The sequence below is a fragment of the Centrocercus urophasianus genome, unplaced genomic scaffold (genome assembly GCF_019232065.1).
Source record: "Centrocercus urophasianus isolate 14NV4802_14NV808 unplaced genomic scaffold, USGS_Curo_1.0 seq_9, whole genome shotgun sequence".
Lineage (NCBI taxonomy): Eukaryota > Metazoa > Chordata > Aves > Galliformes > Phasianidae > Centrocercus > Centrocercus urophasianus.
In genome coordinates this window covers 31,842,797-31,863,709 of record NW_024885532.1, presented here as the reverse complement: position 1 = coordinate 31,863,709, position 20,913 = coordinate 31,842,797, and the positions used below count along the sequence as shown (strand labels likewise).

The 20,913-nt window shown below is 38.4% G+C and overlaps 1 protein-coding gene across 1 annotated transcript in view; it reads right to left on the bottom strand.

Annotated features, from left to right (window-relative positions):
* Positions 1-20,913, bottom strand: part of LOC122171308 (mitochondrial intermediate peptidase) — a 67,991-nt gene that overhangs the window by 46,658 nt on the left and 420 nt on the right. The window contains exons 2-10 of the mRNA XM_042838773.1: positions 17,964-18,137; positions 16,601-16,689; positions 15,315-15,401; positions 14,186-14,249; positions 13,597-13,779; positions 10,511-10,667; positions 9,969-10,017; positions 9,273-9,333; positions 8,761-8,813 (exon numbers count right to left, since the gene is read on the bottom strand). Coding sequence (XP_042694707.1) covers positions 8,761-8,813; positions 9,273-9,333; positions 9,969-10,017; positions 10,511-10,667; positions 13,597-13,779; positions 14,186-14,249; positions 15,315-15,401; positions 16,601-16,689; positions 17,964-18,137 — 917 coding nt within the window. The remainder of the gene's footprint in view (positions 1-8,760; positions 8,814-9,272; positions 9,334-9,968; positions 10,018-10,510; positions 10,668-13,596; positions 13,780-14,185; positions 14,250-15,314; positions 15,402-16,600; positions 16,690-17,963; positions 18,138-20,913) is intronic.

Sequence of the window (20,913 nt, the reverse complement as noted above, 5' to 3'; positions counted from 1 at the left end):
CCGTTTCCCCTTGTCCTGTCTCCACGTACCACTGAAAAGAGTCTGGCTTCACCACTATGGCCCCCACACCTCAGATATTTATAAACCTGGATTAGATCCCCTCTCAGTCATCTTTTCCGAAGGCTAAACAGACCCAGTTCACTTAACCTTTCTTCATAGGGGAGATGCTCCAGGCCCTTCACCATTTTTGTGGCCCTCCGCTGGACTGTTTCCAAGAGATCCCTGTCTTTTTTGTACTGGGGAGCTCAGACTGGAAACAGGGTCCTATATCTGGGGTGGAGCAGTGCTGGACACAGGCACAGACTGGAGCCTACTGGCTGGAAAGCAGCTCAATAGGAAGGGACCTGGAGGTGCTGGTTACAGCAGCTCAGCATGAGCAAGTAGTGCCCTAGCAGCCAAGAGTGCAAATTGCATTTTGGGGGACATTTTGCAGGTGAGAAGGCATAATTCACTTGCTATACTTAGTGCTGATGCAGCCTCACCTTGAGAATTCTGTGCAGTTCTGAGCTCCACAGTAGAAAAAGGATGTTAAGGAGCTTGAATGTGCCCAAAGGAGGGCACTGCAGCTGGTGACAGGGCTGGAGCCATGTCCTGTGAACAAAGATTGAGAACATTCAGGCCTGAAGAAGAAACTAAGACATGACCTCTTTGCTTCCTGCAGCTCCCTGAGGCGAGGAAGCAGAGGATGGTGCCAGGCTCTGCTATTGGGAACCTATGGCAGGTCAGGAATGGCACAGAGCTGAACCATGGTAGGGTCAGATTGGGCATTAGGAATAACTTCAGTACCATGAGGGTGGTCAGACACTGGAACAGGTTTCCTAGAGAAGTTGTTGATGTCCTGTGCCTGTCAGTGTTGATGAGACATTTGGACAACACACTCAGTAATATGCTTTAGCCTCTGTTTAGCTGTGAAGTGGTCAGGAAGTTGGAACCAATAATCCTTGATCTTTCTAGGTTCTTTTCAGCTGAGCTCCTTTATTATATTCTATTTTATTCCATTATAATTAATAACACAAACTAAAATGAGTACGGGGTGCTGAAAAAAAGCAACTGTTCTGAGAAGCAGGTAGAACCTCTTCAAAATCTTTCTTTAACACCAGTCAATAACAACCAGCAAATAATCATTCTAGACATTAAAATACAGAACTAATTTCCAACTTTTCAGTTCAGTCCTACCTTTTATATGAACCCCCTTGCTACATCAAGATCAACTATCACTGAAGAAAGTCCAACCCCAAACTTGCACTGATTCCAGGAAAACTTTCTTTTGGGGCTTATTTACGAATTAGCCAAAACCTCAGATAACTGAAGCTGATGTCCCATAACCAAAAATTCAGTCCCTGGAATTATTATTAATAGATGATCTTGCCTTTCAGTGGCAAGAACAAGCATATGATGGAATTTTTTCTGAGTCCCCACTTCCAAGATTTAATGCTAATCACCGCAGAGTGAAAGGTGTAGCACTAGGTATTAAATAACAACAAAGAAAAGGGAAGAAATTAATTTTAAAGCCCTGACTCCTTCCCAAAGAAAGGGTACGCAATGAGCAGAACAGGAAATCCTACAATCTCTTTTAGATATGTAAAACTGAGGTCTGGCTGGAGGATGTGGGTGGAAAAGTACTCGGAAAAATTTGCAGACAAACTACACGCTCCCTATTGAAGATTCTTGCTTGATTCCAGGCACTCCAACAGTAGCAGCCATTAGCAACTTCATCATTTCCAAATGACAGGAAAAAAAGCATCTGCTTGCTAGTAAATGATTCCCTAACCTCAGTTATTCACTTCATCACCTTAGTGAAACTGCAAGAACATAACATTTCTCAGGCACAATATTTCAGTGTTCAAATCTGTATTAATCTAAAACACTGCAGCACAACTTCTTGGCAGCTATGGCGACAGGCTGTGACAGCAAGCCAAACTTCTCTCAGTCCTTTGAATTAAATTTCTTTTGGTGTTCAAGGATTTGGGATTGTATTTTCAAAACACTCCGTGACCCTGGTCAGATTATCTAAAATATTGCATAAAACTCTAAGATGCAGACTTCTATCAATACACTTTTTAAATGCTACATAACACAGATAGAGATTGTCTGTGTAGGATGCAGAGCCTTTTTGAGAGCAGATCCGAGACTGTAAAGTGAATTTCTCCTGAAGCTAAAGGGGAAGCTCAAAGTTAACCATTTTCTAAGCCAGGTATTTGACATTTCTCTGATCTTCTTTTGTTTTTTCAAATGTGAAATTAATTTGAAAACGCACGCAGCAGCCTCCCAACAAAACCCCAGCAAAACAAGTCATTTGACTGCATGTTTTCTTTATGGATAGAACAAGAAGACAAAAACTTTAGTTAAATACTTTAGTTAAAGAATTAACTGATAGTGGCTGACCCTACATCAAAAGGAACAGAATTCCCAAGGGCCTTAGCTTAGCCTGCCCCAAAGCTGTTCACTCCTCAGAGCAAAGCAACCTCCATAATCTGCATGTTAATAGCTACTGATAATCCTAATATGTATTTTTATACTATATATTATGTCAGTAGCCATAGAGAATCACTTTATGCAAGATTTTCAAGCTGTTATTAACTGCAGACTTGAATAGCTGTCTAGCTTTTTTTTCTATTTAAAGTGGTATAAAAGTCAAGCAAACCAGCAAGAAGCAGCTGCTTTAATCCAAACATTTTCTGATCACTCTTTGGAAAACTGCCTCTGCATTTGCTCAGCCAAGTTACAACTTTTATCTCCAACAGGAAATGCATTGATGTGTTTTTGGGAAAAGAAATAAGAAAGGAAGCGAATGCAGCTCAAACTGAACTGTGCTAACAGGCATTGTGCTATCCATAAGGTTTCTGCTAAGGGTTACTGCTACTAGCAAGAAAGGTTAGTGCTCTGGAAACAGACTGCTAAAGTTTACATTGGAAACAAGTGAATAACTGGAGCTTCATTTGGTGACAGAAGCTATAGGGAAGTGCCAGAAGAACGGTTTTCTTCTGTGCCATAATTTGCAGCTTGTTTGCTACATCATCTGAGCAGTGAGGAAGAATTCAGTAGGACGGTGATGCACACAGCATACTAACATCACTAGGAGAACATTTTACCGATGTCTCTAAAGCAGGCAAGCACATGGAGACACAATTAAAGTCTTTCCTAAGGAAGAGAAAGCGCTCACGTCACCTAAGCAAGCACAGGCAAGAGTCAAATATCCCTGGATATCCTGTCCCTCAAAACACGAGCTCTGGGCAACAAGCAAGGTGATTCAGAGTGCTTAAAACAGACACTTAGGATGCTGTGTCCTCAGAGAAAGGTGGACACAATTCTGAGGCCATGCATGCTTAGCAGGGTATTAACTTGAGCTACCTAGCAGAAGTCTTGAACTGAAATACGCTTGAGCTCTTGCTCCTCTCTGAAACTTAACACTTCTCTGGCTGAACTGCATAGCTGAATCCCAACATGATGAACAGCACAACTTCTTTCTAGGAGAAGAAACCTTTGAAATGTGAAGGAGATGAGAGAATGGTGGTCTGATGCATCACAACAGAACCTTGTAAATAAATACACACTCTAGTCAAAAGATTTCTTTTCTTGGGTATCAGAGGTCAAAAACACAGTATGGACTGATTTTTGATACCAGTAGTCAAGAGTACATTTTCGGAACCATTCCTGAATTTAAGCACTTAAATTTCTTAAGTCCTTATGTGAAACTTATATAATCTGTATGCATTTCTGGAAGAGCAGAAAAAAGGAAATAACAATACAGATACAAACATCAGAAAACACAATTATAAATCTGAAAAACCATTTCTTGAAATTCAGACATTTTTACACTGCTAGATTTTAAAAAAGGTTGCTTCTTGTTTAGCTGTAGGAAATATCATACTCCTAAAAAAAAAAAAAAGGAAGGGTGCCATTATAGAAATCTTGCTCTGAACAAATCAGAAACAGTGTCAAAAATATATAAGTGAACTCTTCTCTACAGTAAGAGTATTTTCCTCTCCACCAAGCTTTCAGTTAAAAAAATATATCGAGAATTAGAAATAGTCCTCTTTATTTTAACAGTGAACCTTCAGTTACCTTGTTGAACCTGCACAACTGCATAATGCAAGTTATGCTCAAACGTCCAAAACTGTGAAAGACTAAGACAAAAAAAACAAAAACAAACAAACAAAAAATAAAAACAAAAAAACAAGTCTGTTCTGCTTTCATTTTGTCTTAAGACATATTCCAATATCTCACTTCACTCTGAATGTCTGAATTCAAACCCTGGAGCATTCGTATTTATAACAAACCCTAGAAAGAATGAAAATTTTCTTATGCACTTTGTTGCAGAATGTAAGCCCAGAAAGGTTAGAGAGAAAAATCCTAGTATTCTCCTAAAGAAAGCAGAAATATCAAAGAAAACAGCAGTTTCTTTGATGTTAATTCCTGCTTTATATTAAAGGATAAACTACTTTCAAAAATCCAGACACCTCACTTTTACAGTATGCAGCCCAGCAGTATTTTTAAAAGAAGCAATGTAGCCAAACCAATTTAAAAACCAATTTAAAAAAAAAAAAAAAAGAAGTTAACTGACACAGTGAGGTTTGGTTATTCTTCAAGAACAGCAGGCTTCAAACAAAAAGGCTGTGTCTCTGCGAAGAACAAAGACGTAGTATGTCATTATAAATAATTATTTCTAAGCTTGTATGACTTCACTGAGTCTAAATAAAATACAGACTTCTAAAATCACTTTCATTTAAGCTGTATATTTGGAAAGAAACTAAGAGTGTTTTGTGTAGCGTGACTTTCATCTATTCCAATAAGGATGCTTTTGATAAGCTTGGACATTAGGGATATTTGAGTAAGTATTGCTGCTCTTCAGAGCTAAGCCTTCTGACTCTTAACAATTGCAAATTAGTCCCTTGGCAAGAATTCTTATCTGTGGCTATTAAGTTGTGGTCCCTGATAAATCCTGGTGCTTTGTTTTTGCTTTTGAGAAAAAAATTATCCTGTTGACTTCCATGAAAATTCAGAACACTAAGGGAACCACCTTTAATGAAACAGATTCTCTCAAAACTTTCAAATAAACTTGAAAAAACGTGAAAAAAAAACTTCTTAGTGGAAGATAAAAGATAAACCCCTCAGGTTAACTTAAGGAGATCAAGACAAGGAAAACCCCTTCCAATTTTCATTACATGCCAGACTATGAAATTTAATTCTTTACCTCAAGGGAGACTATTAACCATGATTTATAGAAGACTCTGAATTTCTTAAAAAATAATAATACTAGAAAGCCTTTGTACTCTCGTCGACCATAAACTAGCACCTGTATCCTTTTCTCCTTCTGTTAATTGTACCTTTTAGACTGTTATGGAGGAGGTCAGGGGATAATTCAGAATATTGATTTGCTACTGACACTGTATATGACTTTTAGATTGACTTTGTTTTCATATCAAACAATAATTTCTTTGACATTCCACAGCTATTTGAATACATAAATAATTCTTGAAATGTATGTTCTGCTTTTGAATGACTCGTCATGCAAATAAAACATGCTAAAGTCAGAAAGAATGACCACTGACTTTAAAGCTTCTTGCCATGCTTTTAACATATATTATGCTTCGCCTGTATTACAGCAACTTCTTTAACTCTTAGGTAAAGAAGATAACAAACTAAGTACTCAGTGATAACAGGAAGAAAAGGGTAACAAATTATTTGTGAAATTCTTTTACTGGGATGTTTCAAAACACTGTGTGTAAACCACCAAGTAGCAGCATCTTCTAGAGTATGCAGTTTGCACACAACAAAACTCACAATTTTCTGAGCCTTCCTCACAATCACAGTTCTACAATGAACAATAGAGCAAGGCTTTTCAGTAGCTTTCATTTTTTCCTCCAAAAACACTAGTCCACCAGCTTAGCGACTGGTAAGCTGATTTAATAGAAGACATGCCTTCCCTTGCTTATAAACAGATAGTTACAGAAAATTTTCCTTCTCTATGGGCATTTAGGTTGAAAGATTTCCTGATTCTTTTAAAAATTTGCATTGTTTTTTTCATTTCAGGATTCAATTTGAACAGAAGTGACAGTTTTCTCACATATTCCACAAATATTCTGGGCTGTTTTTCCACTCAACATTCCCAATAGAAAACATTCTTTCATAAAGCTAAAAATAATGCAGTTACAGCTTGTAGTGTTTGTGCCTTTAGAAACATTCACAGCCATGTTCAGGTACCTTGATATTGCCCCTGCCCCTGAAAAATAAATGTGCTTCCCTGTGAGCCAGACATCTATGTACAGTCCCAGCATGAAAGGAGTGAATTGTTCCTAGATTCTGCTGAGCTGGTTACCCCAGGATCCAAAATGCCTCCAGTTGTCATGGTGGCTTCTCCTTCCTACAGAGCAGGAAACTGGATTATTTTGGTATTGATTTGTTCATCCCCAAGGCCAGTCTTACTCATTTTTGCAGTCCCAAAGGAACAGAGAGCACAGAGAGCAAGACCCTGAGAGCATATCCCAATTGTTTCTTGAATAAAGTCTTTCACAGTTTGGCAAATATCCCCAAAGTGAATTACAGCCAACAGAGTCAGCCCGGTTTCATAAGCAACAAAGGTTAGGAAAACAGGAGTCAGCACCAAATATTGCAAGCTTGCCTCTGACAGTTCTTACAAAAAGTTCTATGCTTCAGTTGGAAGTGACTTAAGTACAGTTAACCCCAACTTCAAGACAAACAACTGACTGTAAAAGGTCTCTTCCATTAATTTTTATTTATTTTTTAATGACCCAAATGAAGTCATCAGGGCTACTACATCTTTGCAGGATCAGGGCCTTGAGAATTACTTATAACTTCAGCAGCACTTACTGAGAAGTAATGGGATTTAATTAATACCACGGTACTTGCCTGCACTAAAACACAACAGCATTATTTTATAATACACATATTAGACATCTTCTTACTTGTTAGAGGCTGAAGCATGTTCCAGCATTCACTGTTTTATTACCCTTAGCCTGCCAAAATTCTTGAGGTTCTTCTAATTATTCTATCTCCTTTTAAGATACTTCTGCCATGGATTTCAGACTTTTGTCTCCAGTTTCTGTCAAATGCACAACATCAGTCTGTTGTAAGTTTAAAGCCAGAGAGGATACTTAACATCATTTTCAAAAAAAAAAAAGAAAAAGAAAAAAAAGGAAGTAAACTACCCTTCTATTCTGTTACCATCAATGGGAGACCTGCACTTTTTGAAGTAGGATTAAGTTTCCAGGAAAAAGACTCAGTGAAAGCTGACAGAAACAAAACTTTTGTAGATGAGTTTATAGAAAGAAAAATGTATTTCCTGAGCTAAGTCTGGAGCTCCGCCTGCTGTTCACCTTAAAAAACAGCAGAAAGCTTCAGTAAACTACAGGAGTGAAAAGGGGCAAGTATTACAGTCCAAGTGCACGCAGCGGATTAAAACCTGGAGAAAAAATAAAATGTAGAGTAATACAAGATCACCTCAGGATCACATTGTTCAGTGTTTGCTCACAACATTTACGTGAAAATATGGTCATACAGAGCAAAACAGAGAACAACAGAGAACAGGGTATCTCTCCCAACAGACACAGGCACTGTCTCATCAAGTGTTTCTTCCATCCTTAGAGATGCATGTGACATGCTATAACATTGCTATATTAATTAATGATGATCTTGCAGGTCGTTTCCAACCTTGCAATTCTATGATTCTCTTTATACCCTTCTCTTATAATTGTAAAGATAATTTGCACCTTATCTATCAACAGTAACAACAAAACTATGGTTCAGTACATCAGCTGGAGCCACAAAATAACCGTAGCCCAAAGGAAACACTCCAAAGCACGCATTTGGTTTCTTTTAAACAGAAATACTTTTCTATGAAAAGCAGAAGAAATGAAATTCATAGTAATACAGAAACAATCACACAAACGACTGAGTGCCAAAACACAACAGAGACAAAAATGAAAACCATGCTCTGTGCACGGTACTACTAGAGACGTAACCGCATCTCTTTTGTAAAAGGCATAAAGCTGGAAGTACATTTCTGCCCCCCTCCAAAGAAAACAAAACAAAACAACACAACAATGCAATGAAGGAAAGACTTTTTTCTCTTCCCCCTGTGAAAGCAGCACAGCTTTAAATTCGCTTTTCCAACAGGATAAAAGGTCAGCACCACTGACCCAGTGAACACAGCACGCAGTGCTCCTGCCTTCCAGAGCTGCCATCTCTTTTCTTGTACGCAATTTAAGTCTGTGTGGCGGACCTATCAGATTTATTTCTTAGTCTCTGCAAAACAGATGAGAATGAATTCTACCCACAAAGAGTGAAAACCTAACCAAGAATTTTCTGTTTGAGGTCCATGAAAGGGGATGATAAATGCAAGTTCAGTAAAAGGAGTAAACTAAATTATTGCTTGAAGAGGAGTTAGATTGTATTCTGTGACCCAGATTTATTTTTAAACATTACTGCAGTTCAGCTAAGAGCTAAAAGCAAAATGAAAACGAGGATTTTCTGTCTCTTGTGAAACTATTCTATCCTCTTGTATCTCCAAAGAGGACTTTTCTGTGAAACAACAGAAGAGCCAAAAATTTATAGGCATTCCAACAGTAACTAAGCAATGTTGCAAACAACTGCCTCTTCACACATTCTTTATATTTTCATATTGAAGTACATCTTCAAAGAAGGAAACCCTGTTTACACTGAGGACTTTCATTATACTTACTGCAAGGAATGAAATAAAGGCACTCATTTACATTACAATCATGAACATAAGGAGCTTACCTCTCAGCACGAAGGACGCCACTGTAGTAAGGATGATCCCATGGCATCAATTTCTGAAAGAGAATTCCAGCTCATAATTACAATAATGAACAGCAAGTGAACCCAAAGTAAACTTCTTTTCCTTCGCATATTTTTGCAGTTTCTGCAAGTGACAGAACTTTAAATCACAGTGGGAAACAATCAGTACTAAATTCATCATAATGCAGAATTTGAGAAGTTATTTTAACAGTCTGCATTAAGAGCATACATCTTACTCAAATACACGGTGGGATCAGACTCCAAGAAAAAAATAATCAAAAAGAAGTATCACTTTGTATCAGCCAACTACCGTGGCGGGCTCAACTGGTTTTAATACTAATAGCAGCTATGAAGTCAAAAAGCACTTTAAAGCAGAAGATGGAAAACACCTCTTTGTTATCACACTAGACGTTGCATATGAAACGGAGTTGATTTTTCACACAGCACCTGGTTAGCTTATGCTACATCAAAAAATAAGTGTAAATTTAACTTACTGAATTCTGAGGGTTAAGCTTCGCTTTCATCTTTGTCATCATTTCAAAATCTTTTTGAGTTCTGAAAAATAATTGTATGATGAAAAACTTCATGAATGATTTTCTAGAAACGGAGTGTAGCATACAAGAATACTTCTTCTACCATCAGGGATTGGAAGTACTCTATAAAACATCAGGCCCATATTCTACAGTACAAGAACTTTCCTTTCTGCTTTTCTCATTCAAGTACTCTCAATCTAATCTTTCTTACCCTCTTTTCAGAAAGAAAGAGAATGCTTGGGATATGCACAGCCACATGAGTAAATGACTCCATTAATACACAGTGATGAAAGTGTTTTGTGCTGTATGGAACTAAGGGGAAGATAGCAGGACAAAGGGGAATTTGTTCATAGACGTAAAGTACATATATGAAGTTATGCACATGGGAAAAGTCCAGAAGAGGTGCCCTTCAATACCTTACTGTCTTCTTGTTTACTGTTGCCTGCATTTCTTGTCACATCCCTTGTATTCAGTCTTAGCTATTCTCTGATAATAGCCACAGAATACACTTCAATAGTTCACCTCAGAACTCTTGAGACAGTCTTGCTTTTTATTTCATCAAAACATAAGCAGCAACGACTGATTTTGTAGTACATGAATCCCTCTGCTCTTGAAATGCAAGCCTGCTTACAAAAATATCCTAGTGAAAAGACATACCTTTCAGACAACTGGTCAGAAAGCTTCTCTAAAAACTGTGTTACTGTATCTAGAAGTGCAGGGGGGAGGAAAAAAAAAAAAAAAAAAGGAGAAAAAAAAGAGAAAAAAAAGGTGATTCAGTCCCTTGAAAGGTGTCACATTTGGATCAGAGCTTCCCAAACAACAACAAAAAAAGGACCCTTAGAACATAAGAGCATAAAAACAATATGGTTGTTTTTAGAATAAGAAATCATATCACTGACCACTGCACCACCATTTCAGGGGAATTCGGTACCATGTTTATGTTATGTCATTACAGCATAATGGCAACTTCGTAATTGAAGACTGAATACTGATTCTTAACAAAAAACACTGGACCCTATTCATATTATTGCCAATTACAAGGAAACACGAGTTTTTCATTCAGCAAAATGTAAATGAAATAAGAAACTTCACTGGAAGAAATGTGTATAAACTTAGCAAAACAAACTAGCAGCTTTTAACATCACACCTAACACAGCTCATTCGCTTTCTCAGCTTACTGTTCCACACATGCCTTATACCTGGATTTTTGGCCATTGTTCCCTGAAGAGCCCTGTGGGCAAAGGTGTCATACCCAACCAACTGTGCCAGACTGTTTCGGCTAGCCAGCAGTTCTTCTAGACAGCTTAGCTGCTCAGCATTTGGGTAAAGAAAAATCTTGTAAGCAGCTTCTCGTACCTAATATGGAAAAAAAAAAATAAAGTCACATTATTACAGTCTAACTCCTAAAGAAACAAGCAATGCAACTGAAAATCTGGTATTCATTGATATGTTAGAAAAGTATTTTAATAATAGTAATTATGATTCTTTGTCAATTACTGCTCTCTTACTCATTATAGATGAAATGCAGTGAGACAACATAACAGTTCAAGAGTGCTAAAAGGGATCCTTGTTCTCCACTCCTGTCAACAGTCCCCCCCTCTTCTCATTGCCTCTCTTTGTGCCAACATCTGTGTTTCTCAGAGCACTCTTTGAGCTGTCTTAGCTCATTCAAAGCTCTGAAAATTGTCCTTTCCATGTCATTCAAACTGGCTCCTGGAAGGATCTGATGAGAACCAGAGACAGGATCAGGGGATAGAAAGAGGAGGAAAAGAAAAGCCTTATTTCTTCAAGGTAGCAAGCTATTAGTCTGTCCATCTGCTCATGGATAATCCGCCTTTCTATTTCTGATTTATTTTTATTATACCTTAAAAAAGTCACCTCAGCAACCTCGGTAAAATGCTTTTTCGATTTCACAAACCAATTTAAGAAGACCTTTCCATTGTACATTTTGTACAAAGGGAAGATGCAGCCAGACCCTTTTTGGTGCAGAGCAAGAGGATGAGATGTAACAGACACAAGCTGGCAGATAAATGTTTCCTATTCAATACCATGAAGAAAACCAGTTAAGTGGTCAAACACTAGGAGTACAGGTTGCCAAGCAAGATGGCACAATCTCCATGTTTCGAAAGCGTTCAAAACTCAACTGGATATCGGCCACGAGCAACTTGACCTACCTGATCCCATTCTGAACAGGATAAGGCTTGAACTGACAAATTCTAGAGGTCCCTTCCAATCTGTATTTTATGATTTCCAAAGAGCCTCTTTAAATACCTGACTCAGAGAAATGCAATCTTTACTGATGTATTACTGGATGCTTAAGTAGCAATTCTGCAGATCACACTGTTTTCAGGACAAGTTTATAAATGACACACAGTGAGCATTTTTCCTTCACTTACATCCTCTCAGTGCCACGATTTTAATTCACTTTTCATTTCTTACAGAGAACAAACAATTCAGCTTGGGTTCTACTACAGTCAGCTTTTCTATTTTTCGTGATAAACAAGATTTCAGTCACCTCAGTTACTTTATGTGAGAAGATTTGGGAGTTGTAGTAGATGTAGTTCCTAGATCCAGATCTAAAAGACTAGATAACCACTGTCACATTTCAAAGAATCTAAATCCATCAAGTATCATCAACAATAACCAAAATAGGATTATTTGGGATAATTCAGGGATAATTGGAGGGGTCCTAAGGAGGTCTCTAGTCCAACCTCATGCTGAAAGCAGTGTCAGCTATAAGATAAAATCAGTTTACACAAAGCTTTATCTGTTTGGGTCTTGAAAATCCCCTGTGATCAAGAGATAGTACAACTTCTCTGGGCACCCTGATTTATTCCGTAGGTATCCTCATAATGAAGAAGTTTCTCCAGTTGGAATTTCTAATTTCCAATTGTGTCTCCAAGTCACTCCAGTATGACACTGTCCTTCTTGGAAGAAGTAGTGAGGGGTGTCCCAAACTGGATGCAGCACTACAGATGTGGTTTAAAGTATGCTGTATAATAGGCTATCAACTTTTCCTTCAGTCTCTGGTTTTGCCCCTGTTCACCCAGGCTGTTCGCCCTGCTGGAGTCACTGCTGGCTCATGCTCAGCTTGTTGCCCAGCCGCCCCTCATTCACACTAATCATTGGGGTTCTTCTCTCATCTTCACAACCTTTCAAGGATATCAAGCCAGTTCTCTCCAAACCCTTAGATGCAGCTTGTCTGACTGCAAGGACTTGTGCAGGCTGAATTCTCTCAAGTCATACCAAACTGGATCCTCACCTATAGCTGGCTGTTCTTCTCTCTGAACTCTTTCACTTAGTACTTCAAAGACCTTGTTGTTGAACAGCGAGGAAAAGAAAGCAGCTAGCATCTCAGCCTTATCTGTGTCTGCTGTAGCAAAGTCACCCATTTAACCGAATCACAGAATCATTAGGAGTTGGCAGGGACCTCTGAAGGACATCTAGTCCAAACCCCCTGCAATGCACAGGGACACCTATAGATAGACCAAATTGCTCAGAGCCTGGTCCAGCCTTGTGTTGAATGTCTTCAGGGACAGAGCTTCCAACACATCTCTGGGCAATCCGTGCCAGTGCCTCACTGCTCTCACTGTAAAAGACTTTTTCTTTACATCCAACATAACTTCTAAGTTTTTCACCTCAATTTTCCTTTTTCAGCCTGCTAGTACCAATGGATCAGTAGATGCTCCCCCTGTTGCTTTTGATGTTCCTTACAAGTCTCAACTCTACTTGAGCTTTATTCTTCCTAATCTCATCCCTAGACGTAAAGGCACAGTTTCTAAATTTCTCTCTTTTACCCATTTTCACTTGCAGTCTGCTGCCTTCTGGAGATGAAGCTCTGTTGTGACTTCCTTTCTTGCTGAAACTGACTTCTATTAAGTCTGCTTGGTTTTCCAAGTATCAGGATAAGCTGGCACTGGGTATTTTAGTATCCAGATTGTGCTCAGAGGACACTACTTTTAGAAAATTGCCAGATTTCTTAAGCTTCTTTACCCTTCAGAGCTGCATCTCATGGGATCTCACCTCTCAGTTTACCGAATAAGCTGGATTCTTCTTGCCACAAATCCACTCTTTGTATTCTGCTTCTTTTCTTCAATCCACTCAGGATCTTCACTATTTCATAGCTATGATAGTCAAGGCTGCCATTGATTACAACGCTCTAAAACAGTTCTTCCTTGTTAGTCATAACATGATAATCCTGAACCATATGCCTGCATACCAGTTAAAATAACTAATATGCTCTCCTGCTATTGAGCATGCCAAAGCTGAGTTGGGTAGTACTCACCAGATCATTGGGACAGTCAGCGTGCAGACCAGCAACTTCTAAGTAATTGCCTTCGGTTGTAAAATTAGATCGAATATGCTCTGGCAAAGCGTGTTTGTCAATCTTGTTGGGAAGGTGAGTTCCTGTCAGAAATTCGTTACACAAATCCAATATTCTGACGTTGAGGTCGACTGCCTTTTTACGCTGTAAGAAAATTGAAGTACAAAATACATCGGATCTTCAGATATTTAGTTCAAAAAACCTTAAGCTTCCCAGAAATGATGCGGAAAATGCTACATTTAAGATCAGACTTACAGCATCAACACATTCTTAAGGTATAGCTGAAGTCAACAAAGGAAAGATCAGCTGCTCAAACATACTTCATATAAAGAACAGCCAACTAACATCTGAAACAACATTAAAAAAAGCCCACCATAGAAATGACTTAAGATGGAGAAAATTCATCTCTTCTGATAGACACCAAATTCTCCACAGAAGACAAAGGGCTTTTCAGAGGACAAACTGGCCCAGAATCACATCCTGCATGTATTGTTATCTGGTCTTTAGGAGTCATGAAAATTTCTATACAGGTGTTGTAGCAAAAAATTACCTTTTCTTCATCCAAATGAATGCCACTGATCTCAAAATCAAACATAAAAAGTTCTGCCACTCGCCTAAAAATACAGTAAATCCCTGTTAAAACAGCCTCATTTGATACTAAGCATAATTTCTTCATATCTTTTATGTTTGATATATTTAATAGAGGATATTATTTATTCCACAAGTACTGCTGTTACAGACACAGACCTCCTATGTTTTAAGCCCTTAACAGTTTACTCAATGAATCAAAATTTTTCCTTTGTAGTGGTTTAGTCATCTGCACTGAAAGTAATCTTTCAAAATAATTCTACTACTTTAATCTAGATATTTAACCAATTTGTGCAAATTACCTTTCTAATTTGACACTTCATTTATTCTAAATGATCAGAAAACAATCTCTTCAAATCTATCATCTTTGATTATAAGGAAAGAAGGATCAAGGAAATAACTTACTTGTAACATGAGCAAACATTAGGCATTAAGCTTGTCTAACCACGTCAGGAAAAAATAATCAGAAACTGTAAGTACAGAAACAGCTAATAAAACGTTTTACGGCAATCATAAAGTAAGCTTTAAATATACTGATAATCTGATTTTGAAAGAAGAAAAACCATCTACAGCTCACAAGTTCCATTAACAAAGGCATTCTTATTTTTTCCCGAAACATCAACAATGGTGTTGTGCAGTAGAAATTTTTCTAGTGGACTCTTGAGTAAGGCTGAAAATCAAGAGATCCACCTGACATATTCTCAGACTGAATAAAGCTCCTCGATTTCAGATTCTACAAACTGAACTCAAGTGGTGTAAGTCTGTTCCCTATTTTTATTGCTAAACACTTTGATGCATACATCACAGAAACGCCCCTCATTTTAATCAAGCTGCTATTATTATAGAAAATCTTGAATTCTCATTGTTTATTTTCATGGATATCAGTAAAGCTGTGCTCTACAGTCACAGGGGCATGCTCCAAGACTGCAGAACTACAACTTCTAACCCACATACAGGTAATTCAGTAATAACCAACACATTTGTCACAGAGATGTGGTATGTTTTCCAGTTGGACAAAACACAAACCATAAGCTCTGTAAGGAATGAGATACACTATCTAAACATCTAAACCTATAAACATTAATAAGTACCTGGTTTCTGGATCGAGGGAATTCATAACAACTTCATCAGCTAACAACCGTCTCAAACTCTGGCACAGTTCAACATCTGTATTTAATCTGGAAAGACAGAAGAAAAGAATCATACATTCGCAACCACTATAAATATTTCAGTCTCTTGATAGTAGTACTTAAAGGCCAAGTTAAGTCTTTACCAAGATAACATTAAAACCAAAGTTCCTAGTTCACAAGAATACCTAAAAACTACAAATATAACAAACAAAGGACATGTAGACAAATTAGCATGGAAATACATTTAGTGCTTCTGACAGGAAAATAATTCTGAATGGCATTTTGTGGGAAATACAAGTATGGTCTTTAGGGTCCCTTCCAATCCAAGCCATTCTATTATTCTATGATTCTGTTCTAAGAGAATCAGGTTAATTTGTGAACACTTTCTACAGCTTTTTAATCAGAAATGTCATTCAGATATTGAAGTCACATTGCTACAAATGGCACGCTCCGTCTCAGCCTTGAAAAACTGTTGCTAGTGAAAGGTTTCCCAAACACTCTGGCAAGACCAAAGCAACAGTTCTGCTGAAATTTCAGAAATTTCTCTTTAATCTGATATTTCAGTCACAAAGCTTACCAAACTGATATAATGCTGGATCACAGAGATAACTTTCAGGATTTTGATTGAGATGTTGAAAAGAAAAACCAAAAACCAAGCAGATGTCCAGAAGCAGGTCCACACTTTGAATGCAGAAGGCTTTAAGAACAGGTTCTATGAAATGGAATTCTGTAAGATCTCACATGCCAGAGTAGACCAAGCATAACTATCTCAGTCCTACACAGACACACCCCAAAACATTTAACTTAAACAGGGACTGTCCTTTTCTCTTTCACATATCCCACTCACAGGCTGAAATTCAAAGATTCAGCACTCCAGGGAAAGAAATGTTGTGAAATACAACAGCTTGAACCTTCAAACCAAATTAACATTTTGTACATAAGTCTTACAACACCTAGCTAACTGTTATGAGTCTTAGAAAAATGCAGTTTTAAATCTTCAATGGATTTCAGGGACATGGAGGCAGCTGATAACCTGAACTCCGTTATGTACACAAAATCAAACTTAAGGAGAAAAATATTTTATTAGATACTGTAATAAAATTAAATTCTTGAATATCTGTTATAGGAAGACTGAAAATTTGTTGCCATACACAAACATTTCCTACATATTTTTTGGATCCATCTTATCACAGATGATCATAGGGTACACTTAAAAGATGCAAATGGCAATAGCAAACAGAACATACTTTTCCACCACAGTACCGATATTCCGGCAAGCTTCTTCAGCAGCCTCTCTGAATGCAAAGTCAGGATGGGCAATTTTCACAAAATCAGCCTGACGCAGTAAAAGAAGAAAATAATGAGTCACGAAATCATATTAAAAAAAATTAATTATAAACAAAGTTGCACTTGAATAGTTCTACTTATTGCTTATTGATACGGTTCTGTATAACCTATTTGAGTAATTTGCACTTTTTTCCCTCAAAAATAAATCTTACTGAAGAACTGTGCTAACAAGTTTTAAAGCAGACAGTGAGTGAGTCTTTCCAAAAATATCTTTAATCTATGTACTTCTTTAAACTGTCTTGGTACAGTTGACCCCTTAGAGTCCCAGTCCAAATTGCTTCTAGATAAAATTCTGCAAGTAGGATAGGCCATCTTTGAACACAGACACCTGAAAGCAGCTCACAGGAGGAACCAAGATACCTTTAACTCAGCAAAGTAAAAAAAAAACTATGATTCCTGAATTCTAACACTAAGGGCTTCAGTTACGTATTGACTGATTAAGAGGAAATAGTTCATGTTATAAAATAATAGAGAAAAGAGAATGAGTGTGCAAGTACTTTCAGGAATCACAGAACCATGGAATGGCCTGGGTTAATAATAATCATCTAGTTTCAACCCCTGTCACAAAAGAGGTCTTGAAAAGAACAAGGAAAAAGATTTGAAAACTGAAACCACGAGAAATTCAAATATGAAAACCAACGGCAAAAACTTCAATGAGATATTATTTATTAGCAACTGAATTCAGCTGGGAATGCTTTCTACAGATAAAGAGCAACCTTCTTCTAAAAGATACACTTTGGACAATTTCTAGTGAGCAACAAAGAGTACATGGCAAAACTCAACATTTTGTGATAAAAAATCTAGTTCTGTAATTCTGCAGACATCAGAAACTGCAGTCTAGGAAAACAGTTGCATTGTGGTAATAAAAGGCAACAGTATTTCCAACCAACAAGTTATGCAGTCCCCCATCTTCTATAACATAACTGATGCTGGAAAGTTTATGTACTGATATTACCAGCAGAAATAGTAAAATACCACTCTGATTTCAGCTCTATTTTTCTTGTCATGGCTTCTGCACTGCTCCTACATCTGTCCTAAAATTAACCGGACAGTTTGACAGGATTTGCAGCTAACTATATTCTGTTAAAGCCTTTGTAATTAACTTTCACTCAATTTACTTTTCAGTCTTAATACAAAACCTCACAGAGCTGATCTGCTATTTACTGCAATACTGAAAAATGTGAAATGAAACAGAACAGCGTAAGGTGTAAAGTCAGTCAGTTTAAAAGGAATTGCTTAAAATAGTAATAAAAACTAACTTACCAAATCTGCTACTCTGCACAAAGCATCTGAAAGCTGATCAAAGATCATTACAATCTCAGGCCCAGGTGGTGTTGAACATGCCTTCTGAACTAGCTGTTCTGATTCTTGCAATGCTTTGTTCTGTGCTTCTTGAAATCCTTCTGGACAACTCAGTTCTGGAACATCAAACAGACCCTGCAGTGCAGAACAGAACAGAAACATATTGCTATCACCTTCCTTGTTTTCTGCCTCTTTGTTTCAGTACGAAATTTCCACTGTGAAATGTTACCAGAATGATCCCTCCAACACAAGTATCCTAGTAGAGCTAATAGTCATAAAATCAATTAACATCAGTCAAAGATAGTGGCATCATACACGAACATCTTCACTTTCCAGCATCACCCTTCAAAGAACATCCTCACTGGAATTCTTTCAGCCAAGATTCTTCCCAGCAAATGGAAAGAGTTTGATATAAAACCCACACAAACTTCTCCTGTTCCATCCTGTAACTTGCTGTACTGTCCTTCCTTCAAAACAGTTTTCTTCCTTCCAGAGCACAAACATGTGACAAATCATAAGTCTTACGTTCTGAAAATAGGGAAAATCATCCTTGTGAAGCAAAAAGACCTATCAAGGAAAGCGAAGAGTAAAGGGGGGTGTCAAAATAGCAAATGAATGTCTTGACCAGGTGTTCCAGATACCAACAGAACACAGATCTCCAGCTCATGAAATGAGCCCTAAGCTCTGGAAAAAGATCTCAAGGGAATGACAGGCAACAACTCAAAAATAATACGGTATGAACAGTTTTGCTCCTGACTGTTTTTTTATCAAGTCTGTCCATGTCCCACAATTCAGGGTAAGTACACTGACTGAGCATAGCTTTGGCAGGGCAGACATGGTCAGCAGTTACACACTGCACTTACTGAAGAGAGTTAAGAAGTTCCTGCTGTGGATCACACAAGATTGCTAACACTACCTGCTAGGAAAGTCCTACAGTACAGAGCCACAGTAGGAAAACAAACAAACAAACAAACAAAAAAAACACCTCTAAAAAAGATAAAATAGTAACTCTAAAAGCAGTACACTACAACTCCCTTTGCGATTGCCCAACCACAATACAAGCATCTCTATTTATGGCTTGTCTGTAAAAGCATATGTTCTGAAGAAGCATCATCAAAAATAAGCATTTGTGACATTCTGAGCTGCTTTGTTCTATTCTATTCCTGTTGCTGATGCAATCACTTTTTCATAATACTCTTAACACAAGTTGGTCACCCTAAGACAATTTTTTTTTTTTTCACTTCCCATGTTTCCATTTGTTATATGGGGACAGGAACCAGACAGCAATAAAGAGAACACTGGAAATATATATATATATATATTTATGTGTATGTCAACAGATGCATACATATGCATACATGCATTACAGTGCCCTTCAGTAATGTTTGTTGCATAAGACTGAAGGCCTGGCCGCTTTAGTCTGCTCCAGATAGTTGAGGACCTCTGCTCTGCAGATCCTGAGACTTCAGGACCTTGTGCAGCCCAGAATCACCATTTGTCCTTGGCAGTGAGCGCACAGCCTGGGCGCACAGCTCTCTGTGATTAGAAAGCATCTCCTCTTTGACACAGATTAGCTGAGAAGTTTCTCTTCAACATCATACAGAACTAAACATCAAAATTAGAGGAAAGAAAAAGCCCAGTGCAGTTTTGCAGTTTTCCATATTCTTCACCTATGTGATTGCACAGCTGCTGCATCGCCTCTTTGCTTTGGCATCTGCATTTATACCCTACGCGTTTTAACTTCTAAGCAAGCCTGTAATAAATACTTGTACTCCTACAGAGCTCTTAAGCCTCTCCAAAGGCCAAGAAAATACAGAACCCTTTCTCTAGAGCAGGCAAACGCACAACATTTAGCTGGATCTTTTCCTAGAGCAAGACCTTTGTCAGTGCACTTGCAAAGGGAGGGGAAGAGATGAAAAGTGTTTCTCAAACAAATGCTAGACTGTCAACAGCAGTCAGAACTGCAACAGTGGCTGAATCGCTTAGTCCCAGTTCAACAGTCTCACTGCTGCAGAAACAGGTGATTTGGAGCACGAAGGCCTGGAACTCACAGGTATTTGGCATACTCAGCACTGGTGAGGCCACACCTCAAGTGCTGTGTTCAGTTTTTGGCCCCTCAGTACAAGAAAGGCAGTGAAGCCATGGACTGTGTCCAGAGAAGAACAATGAAGCTGCAAAAGTTTGTGATCACAAGTCCGATGAGGAGCAGCTGAGGGAACTGGGATTGTTTGGTCTGGAGGAGATTCAGGAGAGACCTCATCACTCTCTACAACTGCCTGAAAGGAGGCTGTGAAGAAGTGGGGGTCAGCCTTTTCTCCCAAGTAACAGAGAATGGCCTCAAATTGTGCCAGGGGAGGTTCAGGTTGGATATGAGGAAAAACTTCTCAGAAAGAGCTGTGAGGCTGCCCAGGGAAGTGTGGAGTCATTGTCCCTGGAGGTGTTCAAGAACCATGTGGATGTGGCAGGGAGGGATGCAGTCAGTGGGCACGGTGGATACGGGCTGATGGTTGGACTGGATGATCTTAGTGGTCTTTTCCAACCTTCATGACTCTGTGATTCTGTGTATCTGCATGCACAGTGCCATCAAGACTGCCATCCTATGCTGGTCAGGAGCTTGTTCAGATTCTTAGGATCCTCATAAACAAACCTAACTGACTCATCCTAAAAAGAAATACATCAGAAAGCCCGAGTGTCACCCACCCAATATATAATTTTTGCAGTGAGCCACTTAACGTTACGAACAGTATCCACATACAGTGATGACAGCTAATTCAGTCTAATTCCAAAGCACTGCTGAAGAGCACGGACACAATACTGATAAAACAATATACAGCCAAGCAGCAGCTCCGCACACAAGGCTAAAGACACAGGCACACAGGCACACAGGCACACAGGCACACAGGCACACAGG